The 20241-nt window shown below is 39.9% G+C and overlaps 1 protein-coding gene across 1 annotated transcript; it reads left to right on the top strand.

Moving 5' to 3' along the window:
* The first annotated feature begins 14208 nt into the window (after positions 1–14208).
* Positions 14209–19456, top strand: GKN1 (gastrokine 1). The gene is made up of 6 exons (XM_088026197.1): positions 14209–14220; positions 16143–16196; positions 16534–16671; positions 17592–17702; positions 18566–18713; positions 19362–19456. Exons 1-6 carry the CDS (start codon positions 14209–14211, stop codon positions 19454–19456), a joined length of 558 nt encoding a protein of 185 aa, XP_087882323.1.
* Positions 19457–20241: the final 785 nt, after the last annotated feature.

Raw genomic sequence — 20241 nt, 5'->3', positions numbered from 1 at the left:
TCAATCGATAAATTTCTAGTCAGACTGTTCAAGGAAAAAAAAGGCATGAATTATTAATACCACTGGTAAAAAGGGAACATCAATACATCGCTGCTGATTTTACATCCATTAAAAGGATAATGAGGAAATATTCCAAACAACTTTATGTCCAAAAATTCAACATTCTAAATGAAATAGACAAAATTCTTGAAAAACACAAACTACCAAAATTTACTCAAGAAGAAATAAATATCTGGAGTGGGCCTATATCAATCAAAGAAATTGAATTTGTAGTTAAAAACTTTCCCACAAAGAAAATTCCAGGACCTGGGAGCCTGGGTGGCTCAGTCGGTTAAGCGACTGCCTTCAGCTCAGGTCATGATCCTGGAGTCCCAGGATTGAGTCCCGCATCGGGCTCCCTGCTTGGCGAGGAGTCTGCTTCTCCCTCTGACCCTCCCCCCCTCATGTGCTCTCTCTCTCTCTCTCTCATTCTCAGTCTCTCAAAATAAATAAATAAATCTTTAAAAAAAAAAAAAGAAAATTCCAGGATCTGATAGTGTCACAGGCAAATTCTACCATTTAAGGAAGAAATAATATCAATTCTACACAAATTCTACCAGAAAATAGGAGAGGAAAAAACACCTCCAAACTCATCCTATGAGGCCAGTATTATCCTAATACCAAAAATAGACAAAGATATTATGAAAAAAGAAGCTATAGACCAAAATCCCTTATAAATGTAGATGGAAAAAAATCTCCAAAAATACTCGCATATTGAATACAGCAATATATAAAAATAATAATACATCATAATTGAAAGAAGTTTTTCCTGTGAATTCAAACTTCATTTAACATTTTCAAATCGATCAATGTAATTCAATATATTGAATATAAAAATAAAAAGCCATATTGAAAGAACCCAGATGTCCATCAACAGATGAATGGATAAAGAAGATGTTGTGCATTTTTATACAATGGAATATTACTCAGCCATCAAAAAGAAAGAAATCTTGCCATTTGCAATGAAGTGGATGGAGCTAGAGTGTATTATGCTAAGTGAAATAAGTCAGTCAGAGAAAGACAAATACATGATTTCACTCATATGTGGAATTTAAGAAGCAAAACAGATGAACACAGGGGAAGTAAGGAAAAATAAAATAAGATGAAAACAGAGAGGGAGACAAACCATAAGAGACTTTTAACTATAGGAAACAAACTGAGGGTTGCTGAAGGAGAGGAGAGTGGGGGGGTGGGTAACTGGGTGATGGGCATTGGGGAGGGGCCTTGATGTACTGAGCTCTGGGAATTGCAGGCAACCGATGAATCGCTGAATTCTGACTCGAAAACTAATAATACACTATGTGATAACTAAACTGAATTTAAATTTATAAAATAAGTTTAAAAATAAATAAATAAAAAGCCATATAATCACCTTGACAGAAAATCATTTGGCAAAATCCAATGTACATCAAAGATAACCACTATTAACAAACTAGGAATAAAAAGAAATTTCTTCATCTTGGTAAAGTTCATTTATAAGAAACCTGCAGCTAACATCATACTTAAAGAGTCATAAAAGAAAAATTATTATGGACTTCAGGAAAGCTATTAACTTCTGCTGTTCCAAAAGATACTGTTAAAAACTTGAAAATAAAAACCACAGATTGGGAGAAAATATTTGCCAAAAAACCCCCAAATTTGACAAAGAACTTATATCTAGACTATATAAAGAACTTTCAAATTTAATAATAAGAAAACATACATCCCAATTTTTAAAATAGGCAAAAGATTTCAAAGAGGGTTTACCAAAGAAGATATATAGATAGCAAATAGGTACGTAAAAAGATGCTTAGCCTTATTGGTAATTAGGGAAGTGCAAATTAAAACCACTACACACCTATTAGAACGGCTAAAAATAAACAAGCAAACAAAATTGAACAATCCAAGTGTTGTCAAAGATTTGAAGCAACTAGGAATGCAAGATACTACAACCACTTTGGAAAACCATTTGGAAATTTTTCATAAAGTTAGTGAAATTATCATAAGACCCAGAAATCCCACGTGTAGGTGTTTACCCAAGGGAAGTGAAACTATATGTGCACATTAGAACCTGTAGGTAGTAGCTTTATTTGTAATCACCCAATTTAGGAAACAACCCAAATGCTTTCAGTGGGTGACTGGAGAGATACACTGTAATATGTTTATATAATGAGATACTGCTTAACAATAAGAAAGGACCAACCCACTGATACACAACACAGATGAATCTCACATTAAAATAGCAAGAACCAAAAACTACCTACTGTATAATTCCTTTAATATGACTTTTTAAAAAAGATTTTATTTACTTGAGAGAGAAAGAAAGCACAGAGGGAAAGGGAGAAGCAGACTCCCTGCTGAGCAGAGATTCCCAATGCAAGGAATCTGGGATCATGACCTGAGCCGAAGGCAGACACTTAACCAACTGAGCCACCCAGGCGCCCCTATATGATATTTTGGAAAGATAAAACTAAAGGACAGGAAACAGATGAGTGATTGACAGGGTCTGAGAATGAGGGGTAGGATTGTCTATAGTGGGGCATTAAGATGTTTCTGGGAGGTGGTGGTAATGTTCTGTATTGATTTTGCTGGTGGTTTATGACTGCATGCATTTGTTAGAAGTCAGGACTGTAGAGTCACAAGGATAAGCTTTGCTGTGTATAAATTCTATTTCAACTTGATCAGGAAAGTAATATTCATTAAGTATAAAAATATAAGCAACATTTAAAAACAAATTAAAAACTGAGAGATATATTCAACATATATAAGAAACAGATGGTAATATCTTCAACTTATAAAATGTTTTATAAATCTGCAGGGGCAAAACTGAACACATATAATTTTTTTTTTAACGGGCAATGACCTACCTGCTTTGAGGAAGCAAAATAATAGGAGATGGTTGAGAATTGAGACTTCTGATACATCCAGCTTGAATTTCATTTTTTCATACAGTTACTCAAGGTGTGACCTTTGGCAAGTTATTTGACCTCCATGTGCCTCAATATCTTCATCTGTAAATAAAAAGCAATGCAATGGCTCCTCACAAGATTGCTGGGCAGAATAAATGAGGTCATACATATAAAGACTTGGAATAGTATCTGACACAAGTAGGTTCACAATAAGTGTTATCTAAAATTATAGTCACCATTTATGAATAAAACACATTCAATCCCATTAATTATTAAGAGATTGAAAGTCAATAATTTAATAAGATACCATTTATTTCTTTTAATGAACGTAAGTTGAAAAAATTGTCTTATTCTTTTGGTGGGAGTACAAACAATTTTTAAAAACACTTCCAGGAAGGTAATTTATTTATATGTAAAGAACCATAACAATGCTTATTCTTTGGACCAAGTAATTTTACTTTTGCAAATGTATCAAAATGCATAAACAGAAATGTGCACCATATTTCATATACTAAGATGTTCAGTGCAGAATTTTTATATAGATAAATACAAGTAGCATATATGTTTAAAAATAACCCTGCAGCCATTAAAAGTTCTGTTTTAAAGAATATTTAAGGATATTAAAATGTCCATTATACAATGTTAAATGAAAAATTATAAAACTGTGTGTAAGGTATGGTTTTAATTCTATAAAAAATACCACATACTCAACATATGTATGCACATACTAAAAATCAGATTTTTAAAAAGATATGTAACTTCAGGTTTTAGTTCCAACATATAAAGTGGTTAGAAGTTACTGCTCCTATCCTTGCAAGAAATAAGCTGAACAGACTGAAAATCAACAAACTTTACGTGGACCCATCAGAGAATTGAAGTCACAGGGCAAACTGCCATGCCAAAATCTGAAGAGACAGGTGAACACAGAGAATCACAGCTGAAATAAGCTTGTCTGGAGCAGAAGCCACAAGCACCAAACTGGTAGGAACATCTAAGTGCTAATTTTGACAAGTTTCTGGAGTCTGACTGTGGACCAGGGTGAGAGAGAGTGAGAAATTCCTGAAAGCCAAAACTATTTGCGAGTTTTGACTCCAGGAGCCATACCAGGTTCTCATGGTGAAAAGATAAGAAAACTATCTCAGGTCTCTGTCAGGGAGAGAGGAAAAGTAACCATTTTGAAATACGCCAAGAGCATTCTCTGTAACAAAGGCCTGATCTCCAGTAAAAAAGATTTTTCCAAAGACTTGTCTCACGTAGATGGAAAAGGGCTAATACCCAACACCAGCCCCCTCTTGCTTTCTTGTCTCATCTCCTCTAAGGAGGACAAGGAGAAAAAAAAAAAGGCTAAGAAACACTTGTGAAGGTCACAGCCCAAAGACTCAGGCCCACTAAAAGACTGACATTTAATTATAGAATGCTTCTCTTTTGCAACTTCTTACTATATCATTAATAGGGTTTGAGTTTAATTACAGTTTAATTGAGTTTAATTACAGCTAAAAATAACTACAAGGCACAGACTATTTAAGGAGATTTTAGGGAAACACAAAGGCAACAAGGGGACAAAAACTATGGGACTAGAGAAATTTGAAGCTTCTGACAAGAACAAACTCCAAACAGTAAACAGATCCCAACTCTCACCAGATTAGCATAAAACATCTTGCAGAAAGCTTATTTGCCCCAAATCCTGATACATCATCTCCCACTTTGAACAATCACAAGGCATCCTAAAAGGCAAGAACAAAACAACAGAAAACCAAACAAACAAAACAAAACACAAACAAAAAAACGTAATCCAAAGAGACAAAGCAAGCCTCAGAACCAGACACAGATATGACACAGATTTTGCAATTATCCAACAGGGAATTCACAAGATGTATGATTACTGTGCTAAGGGCTCTCATGAAAAAAGTAGACAACATGATGGAAAATGCAAGCAGAGAGGTGCGAACTCTAAGAAGAAATAAAAAAATGCTAGAAATCAAAAACACTGTAACAGAAATGAAGAATACCTTTGATATGTCCAGTCAATATACTGGACACAGTAGAGGAAAAAAATCCGTGAACTTGAAGATATATCATTGAGAACTTTCCAAACCAAAGCATGAAGAGAAAAAAGAATGAAAAGGTGGGGGAGAATATACAAGAACTGTGGGACATTTTCAAAAACATAAAATAGGCGTAATAGGAATAGCAGGAGAAGAAAGAGAGAAAGGAGCAGAAGAAATATTTGATGTAATGATGTCCAAGAACTTTGCAAAATTAATGACTGACATCAAACCACAGATCCAACCTCATAGAAGGTACAACAACAAGTAAACTTGGATTTTAGGTGATAATGAGGTGTCAGTATGGGTTCATCAGTTGTAACACATGTATCCCTCTGGTGTTGATGTTGATAAGGGGAGAATCTGTTCATGTGTGCGAACAGGGGGCATAGAGCATATCTCTGTACCTTCTCAATTTTTCTGTGAACCTAAAACTTCTCTTCAAAAAAGTCTATGAAAGAAAACTGTGTTAAAAAAAACAGAACGCAGTGGTGCCTGGGTGGCTCAGTCGTTAAGCGTCTGCCTTCGGCTCAGGTCATGATCCCCAGGGTCCTGGGATGGGACCCCACATCAGGTTCCCTGCTCAGCGGGAAGCCTGCTTCTCCCGGATCTCCCTCTCCCCCTGCTTGTGTTCCTGCTCTCACTGTCTATCTGTCAAAAAAAAAAAAAAAATCTTTTAAAAGAAAAAAACAGAAGGCAAAAAAGAAGAAACAAAAACCAAGTGCAACAAATACAAAATAGTTACAAACCTACCTATCTTTGACTAGTAGTAAAAAATGGTAGATAACAGTCCAACTATATCAATGATCCCTTAAAGGTGAATGATCTAAATATACCAAGTAGAAAACAAAGATTGTTGGAGTGGATCAAAAATAAGACCCAGCTGAATGCAAACTGGTGTAGCCACTGTGGAAAACAGCATGGAGTTACCTCAAAAAGTCAAAAATTGGACTACCCTATGATCCAGCAGTCACACTGCTGGGTATTTATTCAAAGAATACAAAAACACTAATTCAAAGGATACATGCACCCCTATGTTTATATCAGCATTATTCACAGTAGCCCAACATGGAAGCAGCCCAAGTGTCCGTTGATTGATGAATGGATAAAGAACAAGTGGCATGCATATATATATATATATCTATAATTCAACCCTAAAAGGAATGAAATCTTGCCATTTGCAAGGATGGATTTGAACGGATGGACCTACAGAGTATCAAGCTAAGCAAAGTGAGGCAGTCAGAGAAAGACAAATGCTATATAATTTCACTCACATGTGGAACTTAAGAAACAAAACAGATGAAAAAGGAAACACAAAAGAGAGAGAAGGAGAGACAAACCAAGAAACAGACTTTTAACTATAGAGAACAAACTGATGGTTACCCCGGCGGGGGAGGGGAGGAGGGGGTGGAAAAAAATGATGGGGATTAAAGAGTGCACCTGTCATGATGGGCACTGGGTGATGTATAGAATTGTTGAATCACTATATTGTACATCTGAAACTAATGTAATACTGTATGTTAACTACACTGGAATTTAAAATAAAAAATAAAACAAAAATAAGACAGAACTATATATTATATGCAAAAAAGCCATTTTAGGGGTGCCTGGGTGGCTCAGTCAGTTAAGCTTCTGCCTTTGGCTCAGGTCATGATCTCTGGGTCCTGGGATCAAGCCCCACATTGCGCTCCCTACTCAGCTGGGAGTCTGCTTCTCCCTCTCCCTCTGCCCCTTCCCCTCACTTGTGTGCGCTCTCTCTCTCAAAAAAAAGCTATTTTAATATAAAGACACAGACAGGTTAGAAGTAAAGGGGTGAAGAAAGATATACCATCTAACACTAATTTAAAAAAAAAAAACTGGAGTACCTGTATTAATTTTAGACAAAGCAGACTTCAGAGCAAAAAAACTTTATCAGTGATAAAGAGGGGCATCACACCATGATAAAGGGTTCATTTCCTCAGGAAGATATAATGATCTTTGATATGCATGCACCTAAAAACAGAATATCAAAATACATGAGGCAAAAACTTAAGAGAAAGGCAATGAGAAATAAAGAAACCCACTATTCTAGACTTTACTACCCCTTTTTCAGTATTGATGGATCAAACAGGCATAAAATCTATAAGGATATAGATGAACTGAACAGCACCATCAATCAATTGGATCTAATTGACACATAGAATATTTCATTCTGAAACAACGGTATACATGTTCTTCTTAAGCTCATAGGAAACATTCACTGGGAAAGACCAAATTCTGAGCCATAAAACACACTTTAACAATATAAAAGAATAGAATCATACAAAGTAGTAGTAGTCTACACAATGGAATTAAAGTAGAAATCAATACAAAAAGGTAACTGGGAAATCCCCAAATATTTGAAGACAAAATGATACACTTCTACGTAACACACAGATCAAAAAGAGGCTCAAAAGACGTAAAAAGGAAATATGGTAAGAGGTTAACAGTGATTATTTCTGCATAGTAAACTGATATGTCAATTATTTTCTTTGATAATTTTCTATATTCTCTACAATTTCCTATGAGTTACTTTTATGATCAGGGGCGGGGGGGGGAGTTTAGTTTATTTTTAAAAAGAAACACTGAAAAGGTAGCATTTAGAGGCCGCGGTGACAGTTGTGTAAAGATGGGAAAGGGGTGAGGAAGCAGAGTTGAGGACAGCTGAGGTGCCTGTCTTGATTGCCTAATAGTTAAAAATGCCGTTAAACTACTTATATAAGTTATAGAAACACAGCACGTTGGGGGACTAATGCAAATGTTTTGGTTTGGAGTCATCTAATACACACGTTTGTAAAGTAATATCTGAAGCTTGGTGGGGTTTGGTCTGTTCTTCCAACACATAGAAGTGGCTCGTGTGTTCAGAATGGAGGAGCTTCCAGAGAAAACAAGAGGGATGATCAGAGAGGAGGGTCAAGGTAGAATCCAACACCAACATTAAAGGGACAGATGGAAGAAGAGAGGCAAGCCATCGTTTGGGTGGTGGAAAGAGCAGTTGAAGAGCAAATGCGAGAGAGGGGTGTTAATAGAGGTTAGGAGAAGAGAATTTCAAAAAAGAAGAGATTCTCAGGGTCAAAAAGTACGAAGAGGTCAAATCACATGAGTACTGAACAGACACCAGCACATCCAAGAGTTCAGGGTTGGACTCCTTGCCCTGCTAAGTCTGAGTCCCAGCACTACGGGTTATCCCTCAGACCTGAGGCCAGATTGCAGGGGATCCAGCTGTGACTGGGAGGTGAGGAAATGGAATCAGAAAAATCTACATGATTCTTTTAAGAGATATAAAGGAGGGGGTACCTGGGTGGCTCAGTTGGTTAAGCGTCTGCTTTTGGCTCAGGTCATGATCTCAGGGTCCTAGGATTGAGCCCCGCATTGGGCTCCCTGCTCAGCGGGGAGCCTGCTTCTCCCTCTGCCTCTGCCTGCCGCTCCCCCTGCTCTCCCCATCACCCGACAAATAAATAAATAAAATTTTTAAAAGAGAGATGTAAAGGGAAGGGGAGATATAAGCTTTCTGTATGAGGAAGGTAGAGCTAAGGGAAGGTTTTTATGTTCGGTTTAGGCTCATTTTTTTAGTATTGGGGAGATTTTCCCATACAAACCAAAAAGAAATAGCAAACCAATAAGCGGATATTGACATTTGAGAAAAAAGACATCTACCTAATGGAGGAAGGTGGGAATCAGAGGTGGGAGAGGCAGGAAGTAGGATAACCCATGGGCCAAGGCTCCAGGCCCCCAGTACATCCTCCATTGACCCAGTGGATTTACTTACAAAAACACAGATCCAAAAATAAAATTATTAAAAATTTCAAGATGGCAACAGCAAAGCATTCGACTCAAGTGTGGGACTCTGAGTGTGAGCCCCGTGTGACTACATGCGTCCCATGTCCGTGAAGCCAGCCCTGTCTCTCATATAGCTTATAGGATCTTGGAGTAAGAGCACTGGTGGTTTGGCAACTTTGAATCGTCTGTGGTATTTGTGCCTAACTGGGGTATTGCCTAAGTTGTGCCTAAGCATGGCGCCTTGTTGGTAATTGATTATTTTTCAATATGAGAAAATATGAGAATATGAGAAATATGAGAAAGGATGGTAGGCCTGGTGACCCTGTGTTGAGCAGCAAATGAAAAAACTTTCCTGGCCTGGATGAGGGGAGTTGGTTCTTCCTTAAAACCCTCAGAAGAAAAAGTACACTCCAGAGTAAGCCCCAGTGGATACGTTTTATTAAGCATTTCCAGGAACTGGAGGCTGGGGTGTGGGTAGGAAAAGAGTATATAATGGAATAAACATGAAAATTCAGAATTCCCTGAGGCACCTCTGAAAATCCAATATCTTCATCTAAGGACATGTTCCTCCAGGAGTGGAAAGATGACACGTGTATGTATATTTTCTACCTGAGATGTAAAAAGGAAACCAGATAAGTCACCCTGCAGAAAACTCAAGGATTCACAAAATCCCGCTTTATGGTTCTGTGGCCTTAGGGCCAGTCCTTGACTATGGCCTTCTGCTCCTGCCAGCAAAGCCGTGGACGCAGTTCAGTTCGGGGGCGCTGGGTCCTCTCAAGACCTGGGCCCCCGGTACGGCCCCGCAGCTACTGCTCAGGGGTCCTCCCCGTGTGGGGTTGGACTTGCAGCTTCTAGGGTTGAGTTCAGCCCTCCCCATGCCTCACTGCTGTGGGGGAAGGAACACAACTTCCACATGGGTGTTTTTACACCACTTTCTCTGAATTGCTCCAATGTGAACACTGAACACGGAAGGATTGTTCTTATTTCCGAGTCATCTACGAGAGAATTATAAAAGCAACATGTTACTTCACTTGGCGATTTCTATTCCTCATGTGGTCATATTTTCTCCAGCTCCTTTTTAGGATGGAAGTACTTAACCAGGTCCGATTGTCCTTCATGATGACAAAAAAATGAAGTTATTTACCAAAATTCTCCTTATCTCTACTTTCATACATTTTACACAAATGATGTTATCACTCTGGAGACCTTCTTTGAGCAAGATTTTTCCAAACCCTGTTGACAACCCTCTAACACTCAAGGTTAACGACAGATCTGAGGCATAACGTATCACTGATGGCCTCTAAGGGGATCCAAAATGTTTGGCAAATGCAACTGGACAGGCATGCAAGCAGCAACAGAAAGGCAGAGTCACATAGATTTTGGAGAGCAAGGGTCTCTTGGAAACAACAAAAAGGAAGGGCTCTATGATGCCCCAGGAAAAGAGCTTCCTCCACTTTGCTGTAATTTGAAACGAATATCTTTCCTATACAAAAACAACTATGGAATAAGCATGGCTTTTCTGGAATTGGAAGCTTTTTAGCAATGATCATGAAGTGTTACTTTACATGGCCCTGTTGCTGTTTTTTTGGACGTGGCGTTCCTGGCCACAGGTGCATATGGAAGATTTGACAGCCACAGGTGCATATGGAAGATTTGACACCAGGACAGCCCTGCCACAGCCCCATCGCTGTAGCCACAGGACGGAAACTAGGGTCTGAGCTGCAGGCCACTACCCTGAGACCATGAGCGGGCAGGAGTTTCTGACCCCCCCCCGGGATGACCTAATGTGTTCAGACTTTGCAATCAACCACCTGACTTGGGGCTGTCACAAAGAATGTCCAGTGGGTGTGTAGGGTGCTCAGAAAACAGTAAAGGCAGAGAAATTAGGAAGAAATCTCTGCATGGAGGGGCTTCCACACTCAAGCCACTCAATTATGGTGGACGTCGAACAGGCTGAAGGTCAGCTGAACCCTAAATATCGGAAAATGGGGGAAGGGTTTAAGGGAAAAACAAGATTACTGAGGGCTTCCTGGATGTTAATGACGTCGAGGTCCGCCCATTAACACATCTACTCAGGAGAGGGAATCTTGAAGGAGGACATTTAATGAGGAGAAAGGTCCTGTAAGTAAACATTCTCTTCTACTCAGAGAAAAAGAAGGAAAATGAAAGTTTGTCTGTGGGGAAGCTCTGAAAGGCCCTCCAGATTTACGGGATGAGCGTATCACAGGCAGAACTGCATTCCCTGTTTGTTCCACACAAAGGAGTTCCCACCCAGCTTGACAGGACAGGATGTGGGGTAAAGTGAGGCCTTGGGCGAGTGAGCCATGAGATAAAATGATGATTAGGGCTTGCCTCTTGGCGTGGCTCAGCATCCAGTTCTGCGAGCAAGGCAGGGCCTATTTGTTCATGGGCTGGTTTGCCCCACACTAATCCCAGGGCACTGGGCCACACCATCTCCTGGGACTCCCTTGGTATGTAACCATGACCAATGCAAGGCAGCACCTCTCCAGCTGGCTCCAAAAGTCAGAATGAGGAAACTAATGCATTTTTTTTATTCTTCTAGCTTGAGCATCTCCTTTATGCAATTCTAATTTTTTTAAAGATTTATTTATTTATTTTGAGAGAGAGAGAGAGAGCATGCTTATGAGAGTGGGTGGGGATGGGCAGAGGGAGAGAATCTCCAGCAGACTCCCTGCTGAGCATGGAGACAGACCTGGGGCTTGATCTCAAGAGGCTGAGATCATGACCTGAGCCAAAACCAAGAGTCAGATGCTCAAACCACTGAGCCACCCCGGCGCCCCACAATTCTTATTTTTAAAATGGGCATATTGAGCATGATGTGTATGCTAGTATATTCTAGGTCCTATGGAGGTGACAAAACATTTGACGTGTTCTTTCTCCCATGGGAGGGTAAGAAACATACAAAACATTGGTGCGAGGGAACAAGAGACTCGCTCACACTTCCTTAGGACTTTTGGCCTTAGATGAGACAAGGGTTGAGGTTAGGGTTGATCCCCTTGCCCCCCACCAACTCTGGCACATTCATAAATACCACACAAAGTACAGAGGAAAAAGTTCTTCTGATTTTTGGAGACACGGAAATAATATTGTATAAAGGAGGAATTTCTTCTCTTTTATAGGAAATCTAAGGCCTAGAGGGTAAGAGACTCATATAAAGAAGGAAGCAGAACAGAATCTAGGTCTCCTGGCCCCTAGTTCCAACTAGTAGCTCCCCAAATGGATTTTCACATCCAGGATGTATCCTCAGAAGCAGCACAATTGTTAGTCTCCCTGAGGAAGGCACCCCCCAGGGATGTTAATAGGCATTAGGAAAAGTAAATCAGTAGAAAAAGTCAATTATGCTCAATTAAATTTAGGGGAATCTGGATGAAACAACATGACATAGATTTCTCCCCTACAGATTTTCTTAGCACACTTGATATATGAATGTAAATTGTCAGTCTTTAAGAGGGGCATTATTGGACTCTGAACTCTATCTATCTATCCATCTATCCATCTATCTATCATCTATCTATTTTACAATCTATTTCCTGGAATATCCTCCACACCAGCATTTCACAGGCCCACTGGAAAAAATGTCAACCTTGAATCTTTGATAAGGTCTGACACGCAAAAAGTGTGCTAGACTGTACCCATATACAAAAGTGACTACCCATGGCTGGGTCTAAAACACCATGCTGCTCCTTCTTTGACTTTGCAGTGATGTGACAGTTCTTAAAGCAGATGAAGCTCTCTTCACATATGTCTTCCCCCCTCCCCAAGCTTATTGATCTTTTGCAGCTAAAGAATAAAGTTTGCAAGAAATTAGTGGACACATTAAAATGTTCATTAAAATGGACAATATCTTGTCACAGCTATACTAATCCACTTACCTTTTCAAAGAGGTGTTTCTAGTGAATCAAGCTTTATAACTACGTAACCCCTTCCTAAGTTCCAATCCACACATAAAAGGACAATCATGAGCTCAGAAAGGCTTCCAAAGAGGACGTTTATGAATCAGTGATAAGTGAAATACAGTTTTACTCTGTGGCAATTTGCTTTAGTAGATTCAATGTATAGGAGAAAGTAGAAAAAAATTAAAACTTTAATTCAACTCCAAGACTGTTTTGAGCGTCTACTTGTTAGGCCAAGTGACAGTTTCTACTCTCTGCTTCTGCTGAAAATATTTTTTTATTATTTTGACATAATTTCTGAAAATTAAGTTATCTAGAAGCGAATGAAAGGAGAGATTGCTTTTATAGCTCCAGGAAAAAAAAAAAAATAAAGTTCCCCCTAAGAGGTAGAAAAGGTATGTTGGAAGGGGTGGTATTTAAGCTGGGCCTTGACAAATGAATCGTAGTTCACTAATTAGACAAAAGCAGAGGGTACCATGCCAAGGTGGGACAATAGCATGCACAAAGGCATAGAAGCATGAAACTTTGTGAATATTCCAGCGGGATCTCTGGTGTGGCTGGAATATAGGAGTATGGCATGGAGTGATACAGAGGGGGAGGCTTTGGAAACCTTATTATAAAGGACCCTCTGTGCCATTCCAGTGAGTTTAAAGTTCATCCTACAGGCTGCCAGTGAACATTTCTATGCATAGTAGAGTCGTGTGTATTTATAGATGTACTTCAGAAAGATCACCTTAGGAAAAATGTGCTGGAATATGAGAGATTGGTGAACAGAGTGATCCATCACACAGCTATTATAAAAGTTCTGGTAAAAGGAGCTGTGGGCAAGACCAGAGTTGAGAGGCCCTTCTGAGACAAAATGACAAGGTTTAGTTAAGTGCCCTGATGTGGTGGCGAAAAGACATTGCTGAAGACAGGCCCCAGGTTTTCTGGCTGCATGCGTAGTACTCTCTGTGTACTATGTATGGTAGGTGATACCACTGGGAGAGCTCCAGAGTGCAGAAAAGGATGCAGGTGTGCAGGGAGCTGGGAATAGAACCATTTTGCCTAAGCTAAACCATCAAGATGGGTTCAGAGAAAGGTACAGAAGAGGAAACGATTCCCACATCCTTCCCGGAGCTGCCATCTGCAAGGCCCAGGGTGCCCCCAGTTTCTCATCTACGGTCTTGTTCGATTTTAGGGATTATTCTTGTTCTGACTCTGAGTGACCCCAATACGTAAAATACCCACACCCACAGCTGCAGTTGGACCAGAAGTTATCATAAACCATACTGAGTTTGTTGTGATATCTTCAACAGAAAGTCAACTTGGCTCCATGTCAAAGTGCCTTGACAAACAGGTCGATATTCCCAAAGGCTTCCTGGTATGCCGGATTGTGGCACAGATAGGGAAAATGGAGAAAGATAAATCTTTGGCCCAACCTAGTCACGCCTAGTTTGAGTAAAGCTGGGTAAGTACAAATATGAGAAGTGTTGTCTGAGTTCATTCCTGCCTTCTCTACTCCTTTGCTTTGGTGAAACCAAGATGAAGCTCTCAGTGAGTAGATTTTTCCTTTTGAATTTATTATCTTCTCATTAGAGACTGTTAACATTTTGAGCTAAGGGGGGGTCTGCTTCTTAGGACAATCTCACCGTGATGGAAAATTTGTTTTAAAAAAAAAATCTCCTTTCGTGTCATTGAATCGTGGCAATTACAAGCATCTCTGTGGAGAATGATAGTTATACTGGGAGCAGACAGCTGTCTGAACACTGGATCCCTTGCTGTCTTAATAAAATTACCTTCCAGTCCTCCTGATTCAGGGCTGGTCACAAAGCAGGCAGTCCCTAAGCCCTAGTAAAAGCCTGATCTTTCTCCACATTCTTGAATTCCCCTTCTGACCAAAACTGCTGAGCATGCTCAGGGAAGATGAAAAGCTAATCATCAAATGAGTTGGGTGAGAGACTGTCACATTCTCTGCTGTGAAATGGATCTCCAAGTAAGAATGGCTTGCTTGAACCCTGACCATAGTCATTTATCCATGAAAACACCTGAAGCGTGAAGCTAGTGCAGCATCTCACCTGTGGCTCCAGATAAAAGGCTGAGAGTGTGGTAGGTAGACCACAAAATTCCACCAAAGTAACTGGCGGTACTGTGTGTCCCTTATAACAAGATGCAGAGGGGCTAGACATCCGATGAATATTTTCATGCTTTAACATACTAAACACTATAGTATAGCAGCCTCTGCTTCAGAGTGGAGTTGCAAATGTAAAATGATTATCTAGAAATAAGTTCTAATAACAGCACAGTTCAAAAAAAAAAAAAAAAAAAAGGAGCTCCGAGCCCAGGTCAGATGTGGTTTCTCTCCTAGTTCTGTCGAGAACAAGGGGTATCATTTTAGCCAATACAACCTAGGCCACGTTACTTAACATCTGAAGCTCAATTTCCTCATATGTGAAAGGACTGCACGGTACTAGTAGATCTCTAAAATTTCCCCCACCTCTCACTATTTAGGAGACTAATTTTTACCTCCTTCTTAAACTATCAGGAGAAAAATAAAGCAAATAAAAGAATTACCTTGAATCACCAGGGCAGATCTCAGAGCAATTTGTCTCATTTCCAGGCCAAGGAAATGAGAATGGGTACTAGGAATCGGGCACCTACATAAAGCTCTGTGTTCTGATAACTAATGGCATGTACCCACTGACAAATGACTAACCCAGGTACGCGGGGACAGTGGCAGACTTCCTTTCTGCCAACCACACTTGACAGCCAGACCTCTTCACCCTCAGTATCTCAGCCACAGCTGCCAGGTTGCTTACTAATCCATTGCTTTAAAAAAAATTTTCTTTTAGATAAAAAGAGTACCTTTTTTTAAAAGTATTTTATTTATTTATTTGACAGAGTAAGAGAGCACAAGCAGGCAGAACAGTAGAGGGAGAGGGAGAAGCAGGCTCCCCGCTGAGCAGGGACCCCCATGTGGGGCTCGATCCCAGGACCCTGGGATCACGACCTGAGCCGAAGGCAGACGCTTAACCGACTGAGCCACCCGGGTGCCCCAAAAGAGTACGTTTCTTTCTTAGGAGGTCTATGAAGGAAGGAAAGCAACCCAGATCAAATAAGAAAATTAAATCATTTTTGGACATAATTCTCAGAACCTATATGCATTTTCATATCGTGTATGCTATTCATTTTCAAATATGTTCTTCAATATACTGATACTGCATAGTTTTTTCATAAGGGCTACATTAATAATTCTAAAACTATATACCACAATAACATGATTACTACAAGTAATTAACCTACAATCTTACACTATCATGAAAACTTTCTATGGTTGAAAAGAAATCAAAGGTCAAAGAAGAAAAGACAGACCACTCAACAGAGTTGTAAAATTAGTATTTTTTATAAGCTTGGGTAGAGAAAGAAGAGGACACTGTTTTGTCATGTGATAGTAGACCAATGTTACTTACGATTTTTAGGTTGTCTTCGCTGGACTTCTTGGAGTCTTTCTGACCCCAGCCCTTGCTTTCACTGTAAGTGTTAAACTTTTTATTTTTTTTATAAAATTTTTTAAAGACTTTACTTATTTATTTGAGAGACAGAGAGAAAGACAGAGAGACCATAAGAGAGAGAGCATGAGCAGGGTGAGGAGAGGCAGAGGGAGAGGGAGAAGCAGGCCTCCCGTGAAGCAGGGAGCCCGAGGTGGGGCTCGATCCCAGGACCCCGGGACCATAACCTAAGCGGAAGGCCGATGCTTAACCGACTGAGCCACACAGGCGCCCCAGTATTAAACTTTTTAAAGTGCATTACTAAAATGCATTTGCAAAGAAATGTGGTATTAAATCACTGTCAATTTCTTATCAATTTCAGGATATCAGCATTGGCGGTAACAGCAACAGCGGCACAAGTGGGCAGCAGTCAGTGAGTGTCAACAACGAGCACAATGTTGCAAACGTGGACAACAACAGCGGTTGGGACTCCTGGAATACCCTCTGGGACTATAACACTGTAGGTAGCCCACATACAACTTCCATTCTTTACAAATACGATGTTTCTTTTTTAACAACAACAAAAATGTCTGCTAACCATAAAAGAGTTAAAAATAAAGTAATTTCTAACTGTACATAAGCATAGACTTGTAAGTCAAAGTGCCTATTTTGGTCACCCGGTCGATATAACCCCTATTAATGTTTCCCACAATCAGTTAAAATTCAAACCCATGAACAGTAATTAGGATCTGCTATGTCCAAGGGATTGTGGGGGCTGTTAGACAAATATGAACATCCTTGTGCCTTCCCTGAAGATACTCTCTGTAATGAGGAGAGCCCTGCACAATATCACTGTTGCCTATCTCAGTCCATCTGCAATTTCCTTCTAAAAAGACAGAAATGGACATTTCACCTGTAGCTAAAAAAAAAAAAAGTAAATGTAAATGACAATACTAATTGGTAAGAGAAGCAAAAATCCAAAACCAAACCAAAACAACAGTTGGCTCTGCTCTGCAATTACTAGTTTTTTATTTAACAAACTTTGTACTTTGAAAAAGGCAACTCTTTATCATTTCAGTTTTATCATGTGGGCCATTAGAAAACCAATCCCTGTCTGACCTGTCTCCTTGAAATGTTGCAAAGATCAAATGAGAGTAAAATGTGATAGCAATTTAAAGTTTATTTCAGCAAAACAGACATGTGGAGTGACTCCACACTAGAACCTGAAGGTAAAGCAACGAGTTAGACTCTAGGTCTCTGCCCTCCACCCTTACAAATGTTAGCAACAGATACGATTGCAAAACAGGGCAGGATCCCGCGCTCTCATGTGAGTTCATCATAATCTTGGAGTTCCATTTCCCTCTGCTGGTCAAACTGATTTTTGGTAAGAAAAGCTCCTTGGGGAACCTACTTCCTACTATCTACCATCTTCTTCACCAGAACTTTGCTGCAACCAGACTCTTTGGCAAGAAGAAATGCGTTGTGCACAGAATGAACAAGGACGTCATGCCCTCTCTTCAAACTCTTGATGCACTGGTCAAGGAAAAGAAGGTATAAATAAAAATCTTTTTAATTTGGCTCAAGGGAGGTCTTAGGAGTGCCAGTAAATAATGAGGTCACAGTCATTTCCTCTTGACCACAGTACGTTGTAACGTGCGGCACAAAAAGGGAACAGGAGCTGGTAATTGCCTGAGAAGAGGGAGCTGCTACCACACTCAGTGCTGTGGATCCCACCTGCTTTTCCTGTTAGAGGAGCAAAGATCTGCTCAAGCCAATGGGAGCTGTCTCCACTTCTCCAAGTACATTTGCCCACAAGAGTCGGGTTGCGGTTATTAGATTTAGAAACAAAAATAGAAGATACCCCAGTTAAGTTGGAGTTTCAAATAAACGATGGATAGCTTTTAAGCTTAAGCATGTCCTATGCAATATTTAGGACATACTTATGCCAAAAAATGATTTGTTTATCTAAAATTCAAATATAACTGAGTGTCCTGTATTTTACCTGGCAACCCTAGTTGGGTGGGGAGAGAAGACCCATTGCTCTTTAAAATGTTTGCCTGAGTTCATATTTCTATAACTGATAAATAGGCATCTTTCATTGACCAGGTAGAGAAAATCAACTCCATTCTCAGAAACTGATTATTATATAGCTCGATCCAAGAAATACAAAGTGACCAAATGAGGTCCAAGCTTCAGAATAAATTTAGCCTCAGACTTTTGCTTTTATGAGAAGCTGAGGTTTCACATCAGCTAAATCTTTTGGGACACAGAAATTCCGAGATATACAGGGTTGAGGCTGATTATGAAAAAAAAAACTGTAGCCAAGCAATAGCCCCTGCTGACCTGGTACCCAGCCCTCATTCAACAAACCACTGGACTGGGCACTCATTCTCTCTCTTCATTTCCACACTCAGCTTCAGGGTAATGGACCAGGAGGACCACCTCCCAAGGGCCTGATGTACTCAATCAACTCTGAAGAAGTCAAGGACCTGAGCAAGTTAGGAAAACCCATTGCTAACATGTGCAGGGGAATTCCAACATACATGGCTGAGGAGATTGAAAGTGAGTAGCCTTTCAATGGTGCACTCCAAGTTATTGCTGATGGAATTGTCAGACTATTCTTGGGCATGTCCACAGAAGACACCGATCACTCAGCACTCGCTTTGTGCTTTAAGTGTGCTAAATTAGTAGCTCCTGCCGGCAGTCTTATGTGATAAGTTATTGTTATTCTCTCTTTCTGGATGAGGAAACTGAGGTACAGGGAGAGGTCATAAGTCTCTTGTCTGCGTCAGTCCCAAGCATTCTGGCTTTGGATTCTGTGCTCTTCACCATTGGGAAATACTGCCTTTCAAGAGTGGATCTGGAATTACTGCAAGATATATTTAGAGGAATGCATGAATTGCTAAGGGAAAAGAGAATGCCAATAGAATTTATTGACTTTTTACAGCTCAATCACTTAATTTCTGCACCTTCAAAGAATAACTTGCACAAAAACAAAGTATCCACCTACCTTAATATAACAGCAACTTTCCAGATCTCTGAATTGATAGATTAAATCTAGATGGATAGCTAGACAGATGATAGAGATAGGCAGATTGATCTTGAAATTACTACATAGCTAGTTTGGAAACTGTGTGACAGTAAAAAAAAAAAAAGAAGAAGAGTCTTTGAAAAGATATTGATAACAGTTTCTTCTTTTCTTTTTACCAGGGGCAAGCCTGTTCTTTTCCTCAGAAAAGTGCTTCAGTGCTAATATAATCTGGATTCTGAACATTTCCTTCTGTGAAGGAACAGTGGAGAATTAAAAAAAAAAAAGTCACTTTGAGTTTAGTCATCAGAATAGTTGATGCAAAAAAAATGGGTTCTGATGCTTGTTATCATGTCGTTCTGAAACGTTTTCTGCTAGTTATGCTTGGCTTCTTTAAGTTTCAATAAACTACTTAGCACTAAATTCCTTATGATTCATATTTGGAATGCACAGGCTCAAAAGTGCAATGTGGTGATAGCAAGTTGTCAGAGTGCATTAGACCCAACTGTTAGCCTATATTCAGGGCCCGTCCCTTATAAAGAAGCCCTTCAGATGCTTTGGGTAGTACTAACCACAGTTCTGGGAATGAATCCAAGACAATCCAGCTGCTCCGAAGACTGCTCCACAGTTGATGTGCACAGTAACGTTTCAGACCAGCAAGGGCAGAAATCCACTCAAAGCAGCTTACACTGGAAAAGGGGGCAGGGGTTATTGCAAGGATATTAGAATATCTAAAGTAATCTTCAGGCAGGAAAATCAAAGAGACTGGAACCAGGAGCTATATTGAGATCAAGACCCAAGTCTCCTTCTCTCTCCCAGAAGCCACTTACTAGTTCTTCCCTGTTCCTCTTTAAATTCTGCTTCTCTCTTTCTTTCCCTCCCTCAACTCCCATGTTTACATGTCTTTCCCGCTCAAGAGGTAATGTCTAATTCTTTTGAGTCCCAATTCTAATTTTCCTTGACCCTGTTTGGTTCAAGGGCCTACAACCTGCCAGGGGAGTGGAGTCACATGGTATAGGTGCAACAACAGGGTCTTTGCTGAAGGAGAAAGATCTCAGAAAA

This window comes from Eumetopias jubatus, unplaced genomic scaffold (genome assembly GCF_037043125.1).
Source record: "Eumetopias jubatus isolate StellerSeaLion01/CBP00866 unplaced genomic scaffold, mEumJub1_p1.0 scaffold_9, whole genome shotgun sequence".
In the NCBI taxonomy this organism is placed as follows: domain Eukaryota; kingdom Metazoa; phylum Chordata; class Mammalia; order Carnivora; family Otariidae; genus Eumetopias; species Eumetopias jubatus.
The sequence above is the reverse complement of the archived record's forward strand: the minus strand, read 5'-3'. Positions and strand labels throughout refer to the sequence as shown.